A 16,846-nucleotide genomic window follows, 5' to 3' on the forward strand; every position below is an offset into this window, starting at 1 on the left:
GTACACACGAGTTTCCAATTTTTCGTGACCAATGAACCTAAAATTCTGAAATCCACTCGCCTATTTGTGTGCATACTAAATGAACGGCCCCTTATTTTATTCACACGGAAGGTAGAGAACGCTACGTAGTATCTTGATAAATCAATTTTTACAAAAATGTCACAAGCAAAATGACACAAAAATGGCTCTTCTCAGCATAAATGTAGCATTCAATTATTATCTCATGCTTCCAGTCGGAGTCACATGTATTAGACTTTTTCCTCCAGTATAGAAATGGCTCCTTCTCGGCCGGCTCCCTGTCATATTCTATCTCGTCATTATTCCTGATGTCACCGACTCAAGACAATATCGATAGTGTTGCTCACGTGGCACTGAAAAAAGCCAGTAAGATCAGCAGCACATCGAAATTAGATCTCTCTTGAGAAGTGTGAAAAATAAACCGCCTTGAGACGGCATGCGAGAAAAAAAGGAACAGAATCACTGTATAGATGGAGACTCGTTTTATAGTATAAGTCGGCGTTGTTTTGAGGGAGTTCGGCGTTGTTTTTACACTTGAGTATGCCAATCAGCACTCGAGTAGTATGTTCTTTTGTATCTTGGGGTCGGTTGCTTTTGTTGCATGTCTTACTAAGCAGTAAAGAAGCCACATTTTACTTCTTTTGCACCATATCTTCCTTCTGTCGAAAACGACTTTATAAAATTTTCCCACTGGTCATTTCCCAGTCGCTGCGATTAAAGCATGAGGCTGGAGCAGTTTATTGATATCAATTCAGGAATACATACATGTACATGTACATCAAAGCTACATCTGGATACAACGTTTGTTAAATACATGAATTGGTGATTTGCCTTAAGTATATATTACATGTACATGAATTTGCATGTAAGTGCGATTAATAATAAATCCAATTTTGAATCCAAATGTTTCAGCCACGTTTTCTCCAAAAGTAAGATTTGTTGATAGTGTCAAACCCCAGCCACAGTTTTCACTGCCAAAAATCCTGTTTCTATTGCGACGCACGAGACAAGAAGACAGGCAGGTCAGTAGGCCTACCATTGGGCAGCTGAAGGCTAACACACCGGCCGCATGCGGAACGAGGTATACCAACGGAACCTCGCAACAAAGGAGCTACCCACGGAACATCGGGACAACCAAACTACCGAAGAACAATGCAACAACCGAGCTACTAACAGAGCATAGGAACGCCCATCGCTTCCCGCTACCTTAATACATGTACTTCTGGATTGCAACCTGTATTAGCGTGTGTACATGTAAGCTTGTTGGATCTGGGAATCCTCTCCCGTCACCATTTCAATTTCATTGATTTCAATTACAACCACTTACAGGTAAATGTAGTATCGGCATCCGGTTCATTTGGTAAATTAAGTCAATCTTACACAACGTACGCATCATTAACGAAGTTCGTGTTTTGGTTCAAATAGTTCCAGAGCCACGAATTGTTCTTCCATAAAATCCAATTCGCATGTACTAGAAATGATGAACACAAAATACGATGGCTAAGAATAACATGTACATTACATGTTTTACATGATGGAGTATTTGGATGTGATATCCCCGCAGTAATGAATAATGTATCAAGCTTGTGCACGGAGCTTTCTTTTCTGAGTAAATTACATGGCTGAAGCAAATTTCATCTCAGAGAAAATGAAAATATGCGGATGTCTGGTGAATATTTCAGAGTAAATGATTTAGGCAAAACAAAATCTAATAATATTTGATTCCGTTTACTGAGTTTTTCCTTTAATGTTGACCTCAGCTCCAAATGGCTTTCTGACTTGTATTGGGTGAAAAAGTCAGATATTACCACGTGGCCACTGAAAACTCGATGAAAGTGGCGGTTTGTCGGTTTTGCTCTTTTACTGGTGAAAGCACCACGCTCTCGAGGGCAGTCGGTGCTAAAATGCGTTTTTAAAGTGGCAGGCGCTTCCTGGTTTGGGTGTGTTGATTGCCACAACCATGCACATCACCACTTAGGCCTCTAGATAGTTAGAAATGTGACGAATGTGTTGGCTCGTTATCAAGCATGTCTTCCAGTGCATTCGTCAGTGCCGTGAAATCAGCGAATTCGTTCAGCCGATGGAGATTTCTCTCCACAAAGCTGTAGTAGTATTCGGGCGCTCGCTGTAACATCCTTTGTAAGAAATGAAGCTGTCTCCCATTCAGGTCGCTGACTCTCTCTCCACTGAAAGAACGAAGTGGCGTTGATAAATCACAGTTTGCAAGATAAGGGATGAGGCAAATATAGATGTTTGAAGTTTGAATCTTTCTCGTGTAGTGTACCACCTTGCGAAGAACGATCTGAAAGTGTCTTTAATCGCCGGGACCAAAACCAGTGAATGATGTGTTACCTCTAGTATACTTCAAGCTTTGCTTGTGGCAGGGATATGCATTGTCACCTCTGTATTCCATCAAATATGAAAGTAGAATAGATGTTTGTGGGTGTAGACCTAAGACAAGGAGACTCTAGTTCATTACCTAATACAGCATTGTTTCATCCATTCCGCCACCTGATTTTGGTCCCAGTTTCTCAGCGCCCGTCCACCAGGTGCGGGCGATGACCCAGGCGCTCTCGTCTCTGTGACTTTCAATGGCACCGGGACCTGTCGAGCCGCTGGATCCTAAAACACGAAGAAAGGTTGCTTTCTCTGAGGTTGCACATTTTGAATGAGACAAATAGCCTTATGAAGCCTTATTCTTGCATCTCTTGCCCACAAGAACGATCCAATGGACATGCAGACACGCTGCTGGCCGCTGGCAAAAGTGGAAACTGAAAATCCTACCGAAACCAAGCTGTAAGCTAGCTGCCCGGGTAAGAAGACTGGCGAAGCTGAATATGAAACTGACATCATTGCTTTTTGAAGGAAAACATCTACATACAGTGTACAGTACAAGAATACATGATAGTACAATAGTAAAATGGGTGTTAAAGTATTAAAGAAATAGGATGTGTATATTAGTGTATCATGAAATGGTTGTAGTCTCAATGAGCACGAAGAAGAGACAGCGTCCCTGGTCGACTCTAGCTCCACTCACCGACGACATCCCTTTCAATCCGAGAGCTTTCATAAGCTGTTTCATTTTCTCTTCAAAAGTGGCTTTGTTAGTGATGTCATAGTACATCTTTGCCCCTTTGATGAAGCCCAGCCACCCATCAGGTTTATACTGAGTCTCCACCACTAATGGGATGATTTCCTTCCGGCGCGTATATGCGTATTCTGCCTCTGAAAAACAGATACATATAACTTATAAAGCAAGGCATGTCCGACTTTATGTATAAAGAGTGTATCAAGTCATCCTCAGACTTCATGACTAAGTCTCACTACCGCTTTCTGAAATGCGACTGGTGTCTCCATCAACGATGCAACGAACAGAACTAAAGTGTCAACACTGAGATGCCACGCTAACTTAATAATCTACCCCGCTCCGTGCACCACGTTCATCACAAGAGAAAGAATGGTTTCTTTCAATTACCTGATCTGCAGTTCTGGCTTTCTTTGTACCTGTGAGACATACACATCAAGACGACCGTCGAATTCTCCACTGCCTCTGCCATCGCGTTGATAGTTGACCCCTCCATGTTGTCTACATCCACCCAGACCTTATACCCAGCAGCCCTCAAAGCGTCTCTCACCTTCAGCACCAATGGCTTGGCGTCCCATTGGTAACTGACCATGATGTGGGGCCGTTGGCTAGGCTCTGCAAGCAACGTTGGAAGGTGCCGATTATACAAGGTATCATAGTTTCTTTTACAAGCGCCATTAGCTGAATAAGAACGCTTTCTCTTGACTTTCATTCCATACTGTTACTGCATACGGCTGGCAAGCGACGAAAACTGCCGCCAACCATAGACGTGGTGCCATTCGGGATATTAACATCCAGGTCTTGAAGTAACTCTTTGAGTCCGAAATGTGATGATGGAATCATATGGGCTGGAAGACTGCTCCGATAAACGGTCGATCATTTTTTCCGTTCATGAGATTGTCTGTGTCTGCCCAAGGACGGTTGGTATATTGTGCCTACATTCGGACAACAAGCGACTACATGGCCATGGCTTACCTTCGGTTGGGTTGTGCATCTCTGCATCTCTAAGATTCCAGAGTATCCCCTTGGCAGCCTTCCTACATCTATGCTTGGGCACGGTGGACACGATCTTGTCAAACAGTTCCATTGCCTCTTGGTTCTGCTTCAGCAAAGTCTTGGCAGCGATGTCGAAACTTAACGTCCACAGTACCAGCATCGACTCTGTAATATACAGAGCAATTCCCTTACCATATCATAATGCAATCTACTGTACCAATCACTTACGCTGTTGGGGATCTGGCTAAGGAGGTGCCCTGGTATCTTTCCGTTCCTCTGAGGCAGAATACACCCCTAAGTCATAAGCTCGACACGATTTCGGCACTGGTCAAGGTGGGTTGGATAAAGGTAATCTCCCGGCCGGGGCCAGTTGATCAGCTTCGTCACCCTCCGCGTTGAAAAAGGGAAAGGACGCAGAAAGATGGCTGCCCCGGTAGTCTAGATAAAGGTGAGTAGGATTGATAAGAAGTTTAAGACACTATTGGAGTTGACTTACCTTCTTGCACGTCTGGTGCATCCTGTAGGAACGCCCCCAACAAAAGGACATCGATGGCCCCGCAGTCTATAATCAGCTTCTTGTTGGTATCGTTACGGGAAAGGGTATCCAGACCTGAAAGGGATTGAACATGTTTTATTACTACATTTGTATATTCAATAGTGATGGCAACTCTCTCAGCACATTTGAAATAGCATAGTTACACACAGATGCCTAAGTGGTGTCAAACTGAGAACCATGGTGTTCTACACCAGCATAGACCTTTGGAAAGACACTTCTTCAATTTACCATCCATGCCATACATAGGCCTACGACATCTAGTCGGCAACTGCGATATCTTGCCCCGGATTCAAACAGTACTAAACACGCAGTTGAGCTCCTACATCCTTGGCAAGCAGGTTCGTTTCCTATGGTCGGGTAGGGTCAGGGTCAGCTTTTTTATCGGCATGGTCCCCGGGGGATATAACTTCATGCAAAACTGAAACTAAAGGCGCTGTAACATAGCAACTTCATCGGAGAGCAGTGAAGGACATATGTCACTTAGAATTCACCTTTCGCCAGCTCCACTGCCGCCCATCCGATGTAGCGACGGGTTGGCTCAGGGATGGCGCACTTCAGAAACTCCACCAGACGATAGATCAGGTCCCTCTTGGCTTTAAAAATCTCGGACTGCTCCTCGTTCGCTAAGTAAGCCACGCAAAGAAACGCAAACCCCTGGTTGTCGTCGACATGTGAGTCAAGGTATGGGAGGCAAGCTTCCAGGCCGCCCACTTCTAATAAGCGTTGTCTGTTCTCGTCATGCATTGAACAGTTGTAGAGGATGTTCAAGGAATTCTCAAGAACTGTTTCACCGGACTAGATGGAAAGGAGGAAGTAGAGGAGTAAAGATGTTTGTCATAGATGTTATCAACCAAATACAAGTAGCGAGACAGAATCAAGCGTTGTCCATTTTCAATCGAACTACACAGAACTAATGCCTTACCATACCAAAGACTGTGCATCATTTTGTTAAAAAGGAATTTTCGGAAATGTGCAGGAACCTTTCTTGTTCATGCCGTTTAGTTCGTTCAGATTCCTTCCTAAATTCAGGAAGATTTGGAAAAAAGACTGGGAAAAAGCGTACCTTATTCATGTTTGTCTTGGTCAAATGTTTGTCCTTGACTTGTCTCAGCAACCAGACAAAGAGCTCGAGGAGGCCGGGCTCCTGGCAAAGCTTTCGAGCGAAATCACGGTTTGCATCAGCAGCGTTCAGCATCAGACACATAGTCATGAAAGTAATGGAGGGCTTAAATATGTAATGGGGTTCATTGAAACCGTCATCGGAGAGATTGTTTTGGAAAAGAATTTCAAGGAGTTTTCTAAACGCGTAGAATAAACTATCAAAGCTTGCGAGAATTTTGTAAAGTTCTGTTGTAAACTTGTAATTATCTTGTGTGCGAACTTGCGTGTTGAAAAGGTTGTGAAGTTCTGTGACTATGTTCTCAAACTTGGTATCCGTTTTCACGAACGAGAACTCTTCCACTTCGCCTGGCTTCAAGTTAGCGAATTTCCCTACGAAGTACGGGAGGTATTCCACTCGAACTTTCTCCATCATCTGCCTCTGGTATTCCTCTTCGTCTTGCTTCATATCGGGTATATTCATATATTTTGTCACAACGTGAAAATCCACATTTTTACCAAAATCAACATCATCTTCACCACCAGCAATGCCATCATCATCGTCGTTCCTGAATAGTGCTTCGTAATCGTCGACGACTCCAGGCTTTGCGGTCACAGAACTATCCTCACATCCATCATTGTCACTTGTCTCGCACACGGCACTCTTTTCCGTAAACTTGCGGACATCCACGTCAAAGGATACACCAGCCGGAGACTTGGTTTGCTGACTGTCCTCTGGCTTGGCAGACTCAGGTGTTTGATCAAGTACTCTACCACTACCTGACCCTGGTCGTGCTGAAGCAGTCGCATCCTCATTGCTGATGTTTTGATCGGAGACAAGTGTGTTGGTTGATGACGGCGCTGGTCGAATCTTGGCTGCTCGACTTCGTTTCATTTTGCAACAAAAATGCCTTTCTTCAACTTGCAAACTTTAGTATGATATGGCTTCCCGTTCGTCGCACATGAATGTCTGATCGACAAAAGACATATCGAGACCAAATACTTCAATGGATTCGCAATATCAAAGAATCTCATGCTTATAAATGCATATATACATTGTATTCCAATCTTCATGTAAGTTTACATGTATGCTCTATTCATCATTCATTGGTTTCGAGCATATAGCAAATTTAGCATTTCATCACGGTTTGGCTGTTTACAGTAAGAGGATTTTGGCAATGCCATTAGAACACAGGCTTACATGTAATTTCATCTGCCTACACTGATATGGCATCTGCCGGCCATTAGAACACAGGATTACATGTAATTTCATCTGACCTACACTGATATGGCATCTGCCCTGGGCATTAGAACACAGGCTTACATGTAATTTCATCTGACCTACACTGATATGGCATCTGCCGGCCATTAGAACACAGGATTACATGTAATTTCATCTGACCTACGCTTATATGGCATCTGCCGTTGGCATTTTTTAGAAAGAAAACCTGCATGTACATGTACTTTTGCTTTTTGCTTTCTGTCTTTACGTCTGACATTATGGGATCAGGTGTTAATTAGTTTAATTCCGACTGACTCTCCCTACCATGCACGAGTCGGGAGGATGTGTTTTCTTCGTCCTGCTTTGCCACTGATGGATTATTTGATTAATTTCGGATGAAAACCAACATCGAAAGATGGCGACACTATTTCCCGCATCAAATGGCTCTGTGTCCTTTTATCTAAAAAAACCCGCAGGCTCAGTGTTAATTACTAAGCAACAGCGAACAAAACAAAAAACTACATTCCCCGGTTAATTTAAAGATAATTTGGGTGTGTTTAATCTTTTTTATCGGCGGCAGCCCGGTTTATCTTTAGAATCTGCTGTGATAGATGTCGGGGTTTTCTCCACAATATCAACTGTTGTTGTGCGGCATAATGGCTGCGTCACGCGTCCCCTTATATTCACCTTCTGATATGCAAATACCATCGCCATTGATATTGATTTTCCTGGTTATCATGTATGGGTAACACAGGAGTATGCATGAAACATCTGTACAAGTTGTGTACACAGCAGATGAATAATACACCCCGAGTATGGTGAGTAATGCTGAAGGAATGGACGGGTTGTTGTCATTTTGATAGGAAGACGCGGTAAAAGCATCACCTCCAAAATACGTCGCGGTCGTAGAAACTTGCAAGGTGAGTTATTTGTTTTGTGTGATGAGACTGTATCAAAGTGTAATGCGTGTGCTCTACGTTACACTCAACCCCATCCATCCGTGTCTCCTACCATTACGCAATCTAGAAACGCCCATGCCCCCCCCCCCCTCCCCCACCGAGACCCCAACCTGGCCTTGGTTGTTCCGCAGCCTGTAGGGGTCTCAGTCCCGTAGCTCGTGGTCTGGGTCACATCATTGGGTTATCATTCCGGGTGTACAAGTTCGTGCATTATCGGTTTTCAGTAGGATCATTTTTAAGAAGTTTTGGAGTCAGTTTTGTACTGTATGTGACTATGTGTCTGTCGACCAGCCTTATGTAAGTTCATGAACGCATGTATGCATGTGGAATTGTCCTTTGGTATAGCTTTGTGTTCACATGTGACATCGTCCTCTTTGTGTGTAAAATTCATACATCAATTATGGATGTGACATTGTCCTTGCTTCTGTATATTTATTCTATACTGGTGGTTCCATTTTGATGTCATCATGTACAAGACATTGCAGTTGTCCTCAAACGCACGACACCGTGGTTCCCTGAGTTGCCATGACAATGGTGGCAATATATGTGGCGATAATACAACGCTCGTATAATGCTCAAACTCGCACAGCAGAGGTTATTCTGAGGTGGAAAACAACATCTGGGTGTGTCTTCTTATGCCGTTTGCTAAATGGAGTCCGACTCTGAAAGGAATGGAAACTGACTCGGCGGAAACAGCAACTGGTCTTGATATACCGTATTGACCACGCCTTGTGGTGAAATATTGCAAAAGGCAAGCCGACTTGAGGATGATACTCCACTGTGTTGTTGTGTTATGGTGTGGTGAAGTGGGGTCGATGAACAGAGAGACAAGACAAGTAAACGCGATTAAGAATGAAGAACAATGAATAAGAATCAAAATCAATATCGTCTTTGAAACAGCTGGTTTCCTTATTCCTCGGTATGATATTTGAAAACGTAGGCCAAGCTATTGATCTCTTGAGAGAGGCTATTCCCCATAACATCTATATGTCCTTGCAACAATTTCCCGCAGTATACCGTCATATACTAGGTTATGGCAGAACTAATTTAGTAGGAGAACGTTTTATTGGAACAGTGCATGTTTGATGCTGTTTTCTACCCCAGTTTCTACTCTTGCTAAGATGTTTATTAATGCATCGTAAAATACGATACAGTCACCTTGATCCTGTCGGTGTGTAAGAAAACAGTATTTTGAGAGCTGCCTGCCTGCGGGAACTGAAATGTTCATAGGTTTCCAGGCCCATTGAGATCGAAAGAGTAACTCAGGTTGTCTTCTCTTCTCCTTCAGTAATACCTAAGACGTCATGGTGAAGAAACGTCCCTACCGGAGCCGCGGTCTCGACCCAGGAGCCGAGCTGACCATCCACCGCAGGGGACTCTCGCTGAATCTGGGCATCGTGCAGCTCTCCTTCGGGATCATCTCCTTGATATTCGGTATGGCGCTGATCCCCGCCTACGCCTGGGGCCATGAGGCTGCTGTAGGCATCTGGTCCGGCGTCATCTTCATCATAGCAGGCTCCATGGTCATCCACGCACATCGGAGGCGGATTCTCAAGAACATTGTCTATTGTTCCGCGGGGTGCTTATTTTCAATCATCCTCGGATTCATTGTGTTCATATTCCAAGCAGTTGCTGTGCATTATAACAGACCTAGTTACGAGTATTATTGGGAGGCTTGGAAACTGACCCCTACGGACCCCCACCTCCAGTTCTGGAATATGAACTACGCATGCGTGCTTGCTATGAATATTATTCTCATGTTCAATGGATTGATACAACTTGGTTGTGGATTTCAACAGTTCTTTTTATGCTCCATGACAATATCTCAGTACGAAAAGTTTTTAGCGACAGCAGAGTCGAATCGAGGACAAGTGAACCAGGCGGCACAAGCAGAGACACCTCCAACTAAGCACATGCCTGGGCATGCGCACAGGTGTCCTGCTGACCGGACTAAACCGCCGAAACCTGGCATTCGGACTGTGAGCAGTCAGGTATGAGGAGAATTCCATGGGGGTCAAGAGACCTTTGCTATAATCGTTTCGTACCACATTCCATCCCGTTGGAAAGAAAGACAACCTGGGAAGCTTCCGTCCTCCTGTGTTCAAACAATACGAAGTCATATGTAATCTCGGTGAAAGTGACAGTCGTCCTCGAGTCTTTTGCTTGAAAAGTGGAAAGTAATCTTTGAGTCGGGAAGTGAGACTGGGAGTACAACTGACCTAACTTCCCACTTCACAGTATCTTTGAGACAGACAAGCCAAGAGTGTTCGGCACGTCCGTTATCTTTGAGATGGACGGTTTGATAAGGACACGTCCGTGCACAATGTTGATGTGTCACCTTCGAGTGAGAGAAGGAACTATGTAACTATAGGCAGAGATATTTCATGAAAAGGACACCTCCGCCATGCCATCCAATAAGATAATGGTTTATGAACTGTTTACATGTACATCATTTCTCAACATATTCAACTTTTTCAGCATTTTCAGCATTTCACATTCCATTTGTCCATTATTACATTTGTTAAGATCTACACATTTTTGAATGTGAATTTCTCACCTCGTATGTTGTCATTTTGCATTGTTTTATGATGTTGTGGTTGGTCATAAAATACATTTTTATAACTGATGACATTAACTTCATACGCTGTTGCCACCAATGCCCGCAACCAGTTGGCATATGATCGCTAAATTTAATAACGCGTAAACTTTTTAAAACACGCCTTTTATTTACAAAATATCTTTTTACAAAAACATCTACATCTACACAGAAGATGAAGCTGGAAAGCTAGGCCCATGATACGAGGGATGATGAAGCAAATCATGCACATCGATCGTTGAGCCTCACGAACACGTCAATAGATTATAACACCCGTTCATGACAATTTAACCTTTGTACCGTTGTACCATCCTGACATGCAGTTTTTTTATACTCCTACCTCGTATATAAAAAGTTTGAAATATCGTGAGGCGGAGTAACCAATGACTCTAGGATGTCGCAATACAAGAAATGTGAGAAATTGATATGTCGCCAAGCCAAGTTCTGCTGTTCTCTCCAATGGCAGAGTCCTTATGCCTCTTGATAATGCCTGGCTTTGCAATGGGACTCCAGTCGAGCACATTTCACAATTAACCGGAGAATTGCAGGATTCATGAGTACCAGCTCAATGCGTTTTCTCTCGAAAGGTCACGTTAAAATAGTCCTACAAGATCGATTACTGGGTATATTTTACAAAAAATCGCGTCAAACTCGGACATTTATAAAGTTATCTTATTTCTTGATGAACCAGACCTCGTTATGCCTGTTTACTATTTGGAATGGACTGTTGTATCCAGCTGTGTAGTAGAAGTTTTGATGGTAGAGAGACGAGTCGTTGATGGCTTTGGCGAGGGCGAGGGCCTGGGTCCTCCAGGTCGAGAAGGACATGGCGTAACCGTCGAATTGTCTGGAAAAAAAGAAATGGTTTTGTTCTATTAGGCCTATTCCTCATCTTGGACAAAGTGCTAGCTATATATAGGGACATGGCGTGTAGAAAACAGCTTTTGGTTATGAGAAATGAAGACTAATGTGCATGGCGGAGGAAGCATCTACATTGGAAAATGATCCAAGGACATAGGCACGTTTTTCTTAGAGACAGAATTTCTTTTAATATCAGACAAATGACAAAATAGTTTTCAGTCAACCTTATAACATCATGGAGAAGGGGTTTTTAGCGTCCAATTATCTTCATAACGGTACCATAGTTACCTGACGTAAGCGACAACCTCTGGTGTCTGGTTGAGAAAGACGTCTGTCGCGTTTGGTTTAGGAGCCGCGGAGAAGTCGCCGGCGACGAAGAATGACATGGTAAAGTTCTGTTCACAGGCTGGGCCCTGGCCGGGAATGATACGCATGGTGACCGGAGCCGTCATTGGAATCTTGGCCGCTGGAAAACAGCCGAAACGATAATTGTGTTGTTTATTTGGACGACATATATCATTTGGCAGTCACTGGGCACCCGTTGGAGTCGTTACGCCGGGGCAAATTGAGTGTAAAATTTGCCGTCCAAGTTGGAAGTGTTACTGACGGACAATATCCGTGTCGTGAGCAGAAATCATAGATATATATTCCAAATTATTTGCATGAATGTGTGAAGGACCAGTCATGGCCGAATATGACTGGAAAGCGGCGATTTGGCTGATGCTTTGCACTACGTTGATTTAACCTACCGGCGACGTTTCCTCTCTGAATGTAGTTGAAAAGCTTTCGGAACATTTTATAGCTGGACTGACCGTAGCTCATATCCAACATGTTGGTCGAGACCCACCCTGACTTGGCGTACTTTCGGATTTCATACCCCTGGAAATATTAGAAACCGTAAGACAAGAGCATGAATCGGATCGGACCAGAAAAGGTCTAAGAAATTTGGTAGGAGGAATTGCCCCTAGAAGCGCATCCGGACTATGTTCATACCTCTTTTGATGCCAGACGTTGGTATTTGGGGCAGTCCAACTCGTTGCAGAAAGGAGGTTTCACCCAGTTCTCCATCTTGACCACTTCATTCGTCTCTTGCTGGTGTGTGTGTTTGGCCTTGCTGCCCATGATGTGACTGAAGATGCCCCTCAGACTCGGCCACGAGTAGGAGCCCGTCACAAGCACAAGCACGAGCGTGATGGAGAATAGCAGCTTCATTTTGTTGATTATTTTATCGTAGTTGTATCTAAATAAGAAAAAAATGGTTCAAGCAAGTTTGCTCTTTCATTCCTGGTCGTTTTTGCAGCACTGTACCAGTGGGACCAGTTTGATATTTAGGACCCCGGTCCGTCATGCAGTCGTAGCAAACATGGCACAAAATATATCAGCTTTGATTTTGTACAGAAGTTGTTTGCAACGAAAATGTCATTTTGCCTGTTGTCGCACACCAAAACCGCACACGAGGCATTTCAGTAGGGCAACGGAAAGCGAATCGAGGACGTCTGCTAAACTGGCAAGAATGTTTTAAGATTTCAAAGCCTGCAAATGCTTATGCTGAACGCTCAAGAAGAAGAGGACAAAGATTGTGATTACAGGTCAGACATAAGACTGGCAGTGTACTCACCTCCGTTTGCTGTCGTTCGTCCAGAGTAAATGACAAACTTTGATCTGACCGCCAGTTATAAGCAGAAAGACACGATGTTTGCCTCGTGCGCCTTATCTAAGACCTCATTCTCAAAACAAAGTTAGGTAAGCTCCCGGATAAAGCTAATCCGGTGTCCACAAATACTTATAAGACCCAAGACAAACAAACAACTTTAAAACAACGGTATCAAATCACTAAAATCACCTATTGACCATGTCTTACCTGCTCAGATCAGTATCAAGCCTGAATAAGATCTAGTATGGGCCGTAAGTTAGTCTGAAATGAAGCTCAGTTGACTTTAAACGAATATCAGCTGATTAAGAAAAGGCGTTTCGTAAGCTTGACACAATCGATGACCTGGTTATGCCTTTCGTAACATTCTCAAGACAACTCATACCGGGTGGGCCAGAAAAGCATGTTAATTATGTAGTAATTCCTTGACCATGACCAGTAGGCCAATAGGCCATTTAGCACCGCTGATCTGGAACATGCCCAAATGCTGCACGTGTGTGACCTAATTCCAGGTTTCGATCCGCTTCGCTGTGCATAGTGGGAGGGGCCAGGTCGGTCTGATACGAAGTCACTACTTGCGCATCCTGAGATTGATGCATTCCTGATAGCGGAATGATCAAGTATCATCTAAAACACTCAACGCTTCATTTTAAACTGTGCGACTGTCGTCAGTTTAAACAAGCACAAGGAGATGCAGGGCTGTTTCCCTCTTTGAAGGCCGCGTAGTATCTTGTATCGTGATACTGGCATCGTCAGCCGAGAACAGGGAGATCGTCTGTTGAAGAGGACGAGGAGTGTGGCTGAGTGTTGTGACGTCACTTGGAGTGGCGCACGTGATTTAGATCAATGGATGGACCAGAACAAAGCTAGTCAATGATTTAATAAAGTTAGGAAGCCGGTAGTATTGCTTGTATGCATTTTAGTACTTCAATAAGGTGTGTTACATCACTGTAAGATACGTCCGGAGACACGGAGACAAGTCTTGTCCGCCGTGCACAACCAGAGGAGCACAACCTCTGGCACATGTATTTCTTCTGATTAATAATAATATTTCAAGTACAGTTAGTTAGCCAAGTTATTGTGTCATTGTACTTGATGGGAGGCAGCTGTTACTGGTGATGAGCGAGGCGTGGTTTAGAAGTGGAGACAAGAACCTGCTAGGAACATCCCGGGACAAACAGTATAGGAGATCGGCTGGACTCGGACGCTTTGCAAAAGGATTACTGATCGGATCTAACACAAGGAAACGACAGTAGAAAGGTAGGAAGCTTTGACTATTTCATTTGGGTTTGAGTACAATACTATGCCGACTGTGGGCGAATATGAAAGCCATCAAGACTTTTCGTCAGCTTTGGTCGGTTGAAATCAAATAGGGCAATTCTTATTTTCAGCTATTGTCGCCGTTTTAAAGTCATTAAGCTATTCTAAAAATCATTTCATACACTTTCATTATTGCCTCATGGTATTTTGGGCGCATCGTATTTGTTATAACTGTCATGGTTCTATCTGGATGTGGGACATTGACTGCCGCAGGCTGTCTGCTATATTGTCACAATCGTTGTCCTTTCAGGTGATTGAGACATGGCTGGATACAGCCAACGGCAAAGACAAGAAGGGAATATTCAGCATATCCAACGAGCAACTATCGAGGAGGAGAACCAACGGAGTCCGGGGCCACACAGCTCGAGGACCATGGCAGTTGTCACTCCAGGGGTCCGTACGCACCCTGGCTATGACAAGGTGGCTGCCCTCGTCGCAGGCAGCGCACAAGTCATCATTGGATGCCTTCTGATCTTTTTGGGAATAGCTATCGCGGTTGTGAGTAACGGAGCCAGGAACTCTGCACATCCCATGTGGGGTGGGGTTTTAGTGGTGGTAGCTGGAGCTTTGGCTATCGTCTCTGCCAAGAACAAGCGCAGGGACTGCATCATCATTGCACTCGGCGTCACGGCGTTCGTGATGATCCTTGACATCGTCTTCTTCGCGGTGGCTGGCACGGCGATCGGTGAATACAAGAAGGTCGGACAGTCGCTCTGGAAGGCGCTATTGGACGACCTGATCGCGCTGTGGGCGTTGGTCATCCTCTTCGCAATCATTCACCTTGTGTTCGTGGTGGTCCAGGTCGTTTTCTGCGCGATGGCACTGAGGGGAACCTGCGTGACCAAGGCAGCTCCTGTCGCGGGCCAGGTCTACACTAACGATTGCATCCCGTCACAATCATTCGCTAACATGGGTACTCCTACTGCTGCTGGACAACTTGGTCCTATTCAAGGAGGGAACCAGCCGTGTATCTCTTTGCCTCTGCCCATGGACCCGAAGCAAACCTTCACTATCATCTACGGCCCGGACAAGAGTGGAGTAAAGGGTTGTTACTTCCTCAGTATCATGCCGGAGTACGCCTCGCCCCAAGTTCCACAGTCTGTGTAATGTGCTCCTTTCGTCAAGTGTTAGCCATTCTCCAATCAGCTGATTGGGATCTGACAAGACTTTGAGAATGAACTCTCCATAGAGTTAATGGTGTTTTGACAAGACCAATTAGATTTGGTATTTTTACGTGCAAGCACTCTAACCCGGTCACCCTAATCGTTGAAACTGAGGCTGAAATACCGTTGGAGGAAAGTGCTTTCAAGGTCAAGGCCCTTGGCTGAATTTGATCATGATATGTTACTGAAGTTCTCCTTTTTCTGTGTGTATATACTCATTCTTCTTCTGCGTTCAGCTCGTTATGTAATCATAATTGTCTTTATTCTGTAATCTGGTATAAACTACAATGTACGTATACATGTCGATCCGTTCAGCTGCTGCAATGTTTTGGGCCTTTCCGATTCTGACTTACATGACATCTCATTCTAGGGATGGCTCCGCCTTCTCCTTTTGCCAGTAACACTAAATGTTGTTGATGGTGTTAAGTCTGATCTAAACTGAAGGAGATAAGTTAAGTTAAAGCCAGAATAAGCGACAAAGAATTGTTTACCCAGGCCCGGGACGTTTGTGTAATCATCTACATCTTATACACATACATCATACTTCATTCTGAGGAAATCAATGTGACGTATATGTTTTGTTGCACATATAAAATGGTCGTTTGTTTTGTTCGATATTTATTCCAACTTGTCTATTAAAGTTACCATGGCGACAATTTGGTTTTACAATTTAACATAAAACTCGGTTTCAGTCAATCCAGAACTACCGTTGAAAACTTCTGTCTGCATTCTGGTTGTGTCACCACCGCCACTGACGGAAGTGCTCTCTCCCTGCAACATGCAGACTTGCCCCCAGTGAATGTCAATCGTAAAGTCTCCTCCTTGGATATAAGCACATCGACGGTAGATCGGCATGTCGTGCAACAGCACTGAGCACAAAAAATACTTTAGTGTGGAATATTTGAATCAATGGTGGGGCAGTGGATTCTTTGTCACGACATTTCTCTCGGTTGCCACATGGAACATCAACCAGCACTGCTGTATCGATCGGAGAATCCTGGTTTTCCAAGTTGGCACATGGCATACGATGCTGTTCAATCTCATCAGCATTAAAACGAATTAAGTTTGAAGTGTGCTTGGGTACAGATGCCGGCCGTCTAAACACTTCACAATACATGTACGAGATTTCGCACAATGCAATTGTTTTCCAATGGCCGCGTGCGGACTTGAACAAGGGTTGTGCTTTCTGCAGAATGATCAAGAGGAAATGGCGGCAATTCGCTGAGCACAACCAGCAGAAAACTTGTCTCGCTCAGTCCGGAAGACTCGGTTAGGCCTACTGTTTAACCGGTCAGTAGCCGTTCTTCACCAGGTCTCTACT

General features: G+C 44.2%; 3 protein-coding genes and 1 long non-coding RNA gene across 5 annotated transcripts; 2 read left to right on the forward strand and 2 right to left on the reverse strand.

Annotated features, from left to right (window-relative positions):
- Nucleotides 1-4: 4 nt before the first annotated feature.
- LOC135483318 (uncharacterized) lies at nucleotides 5-6,707 on the reverse strand. The gene is made up of 8 exons (XM_064764108.1): nucleotides 5,719-6,707; nucleotides 5,147-5,450; nucleotides 4,596-4,709; nucleotides 4,079-4,264; nucleotides 3,494-3,718; nucleotides 3,056-3,243; nucleotides 2,498-2,640; nucleotides 5-2,204 (listed from the first exon to the last, which is right to left on the reverse strand). Exons 1-8 carry the CDS (start codon nucleotides 6,646-6,648, stop codon nucleotides 2,009-2,011), a joined length of 2,286 nt encoding a protein of 761 aa, XP_064620178.1. The 5' UTR covers nucleotides 6,649-6,707; the 3' UTR covers nucleotides 5-2,008.
- A 987-nt stretch (nucleotides 6,708-7,694) lies between these two features.
- LOC135483321 (uncharacterized) lies at nucleotides 7,695-10,563 on the forward strand. Its single transcript, XR_010446309.1, has 2 exons — nucleotides 7,695-7,895; nucleotides 9,223-10,563. It is a non-coding gene; the product is annotated as an uncharacterized LOC135483321 (long non-coding RNA).
- A 77-nt stretch (nucleotides 10,564-10,640) lies between these two features.
- LOC135483320 (heme-binding protein 2-like) lies at nucleotides 10,641-13,400 on the reverse strand. The gene is made up of 5 exons (XM_064764110.1): nucleotides 13,253-13,400; nucleotides 12,385-12,631; nucleotides 12,141-12,270; nucleotides 11,680-11,857; nucleotides 10,641-11,377 (listed from the first exon to the last, which is right to left on the reverse strand). Exons 2-5 carry the CDS (start codon nucleotides 12,601-12,603, stop codon nucleotides 11,203-11,205), a joined length of 702 nt encoding a protein of 233 aa, XP_064620180.1. The 5' UTR covers nucleotides 12,604-12,631; nucleotides 13,253-13,400; the 3' UTR covers nucleotides 10,641-11,202.
- A 652-nt stretch (nucleotides 13,401-14,052) lies between these two features.
- LOC135483883 (uncharacterized) lies at nucleotides 14,053-16,173 on the forward strand. 2 transcript variants are annotated; one of them, XM_064764940.1, is made up of 2 exons: nucleotides 14,053-14,302; nucleotides 14,613-16,173. In XM_064764940.1, the coding sequence occupies exon 2, from the start codon at nucleotides 14,624-14,626 to the stop codon at nucleotides 15,467-15,469; it is 846 nt and encodes a 281-aa protein (XP_064621010.1). In that variant the 5' UTR covers nucleotides 14,053-14,302; nucleotides 14,613-14,623; the 3' UTR covers nucleotides 15,470-16,173. The 2 variants fall into 2 exon arrangements, with proteins under 2 accessions (XP_064621010.1, XP_064621012.1); XM_064764942.1 differs by lacking the exon at nucleotides 14,053-14,302 and adding an exon at nucleotides 14,362-14,396.
- The last annotated feature ends 673 nt before the right edge of the window (nucleotides 16,174-16,846 follow it).

The sequence above is a fragment of the Lineus longissimus genome, chromosome 2 (assembly GCF_910592395.1).
Source record: "Lineus longissimus chromosome 2, tnLinLong1.2, whole genome shotgun sequence".
Taxonomy (NCBI): domain Eukaryota; kingdom Metazoa; phylum Nemertea; class Pilidiophora; order Heteronemertea; family Lineidae; genus Lineus; species Lineus longissimus.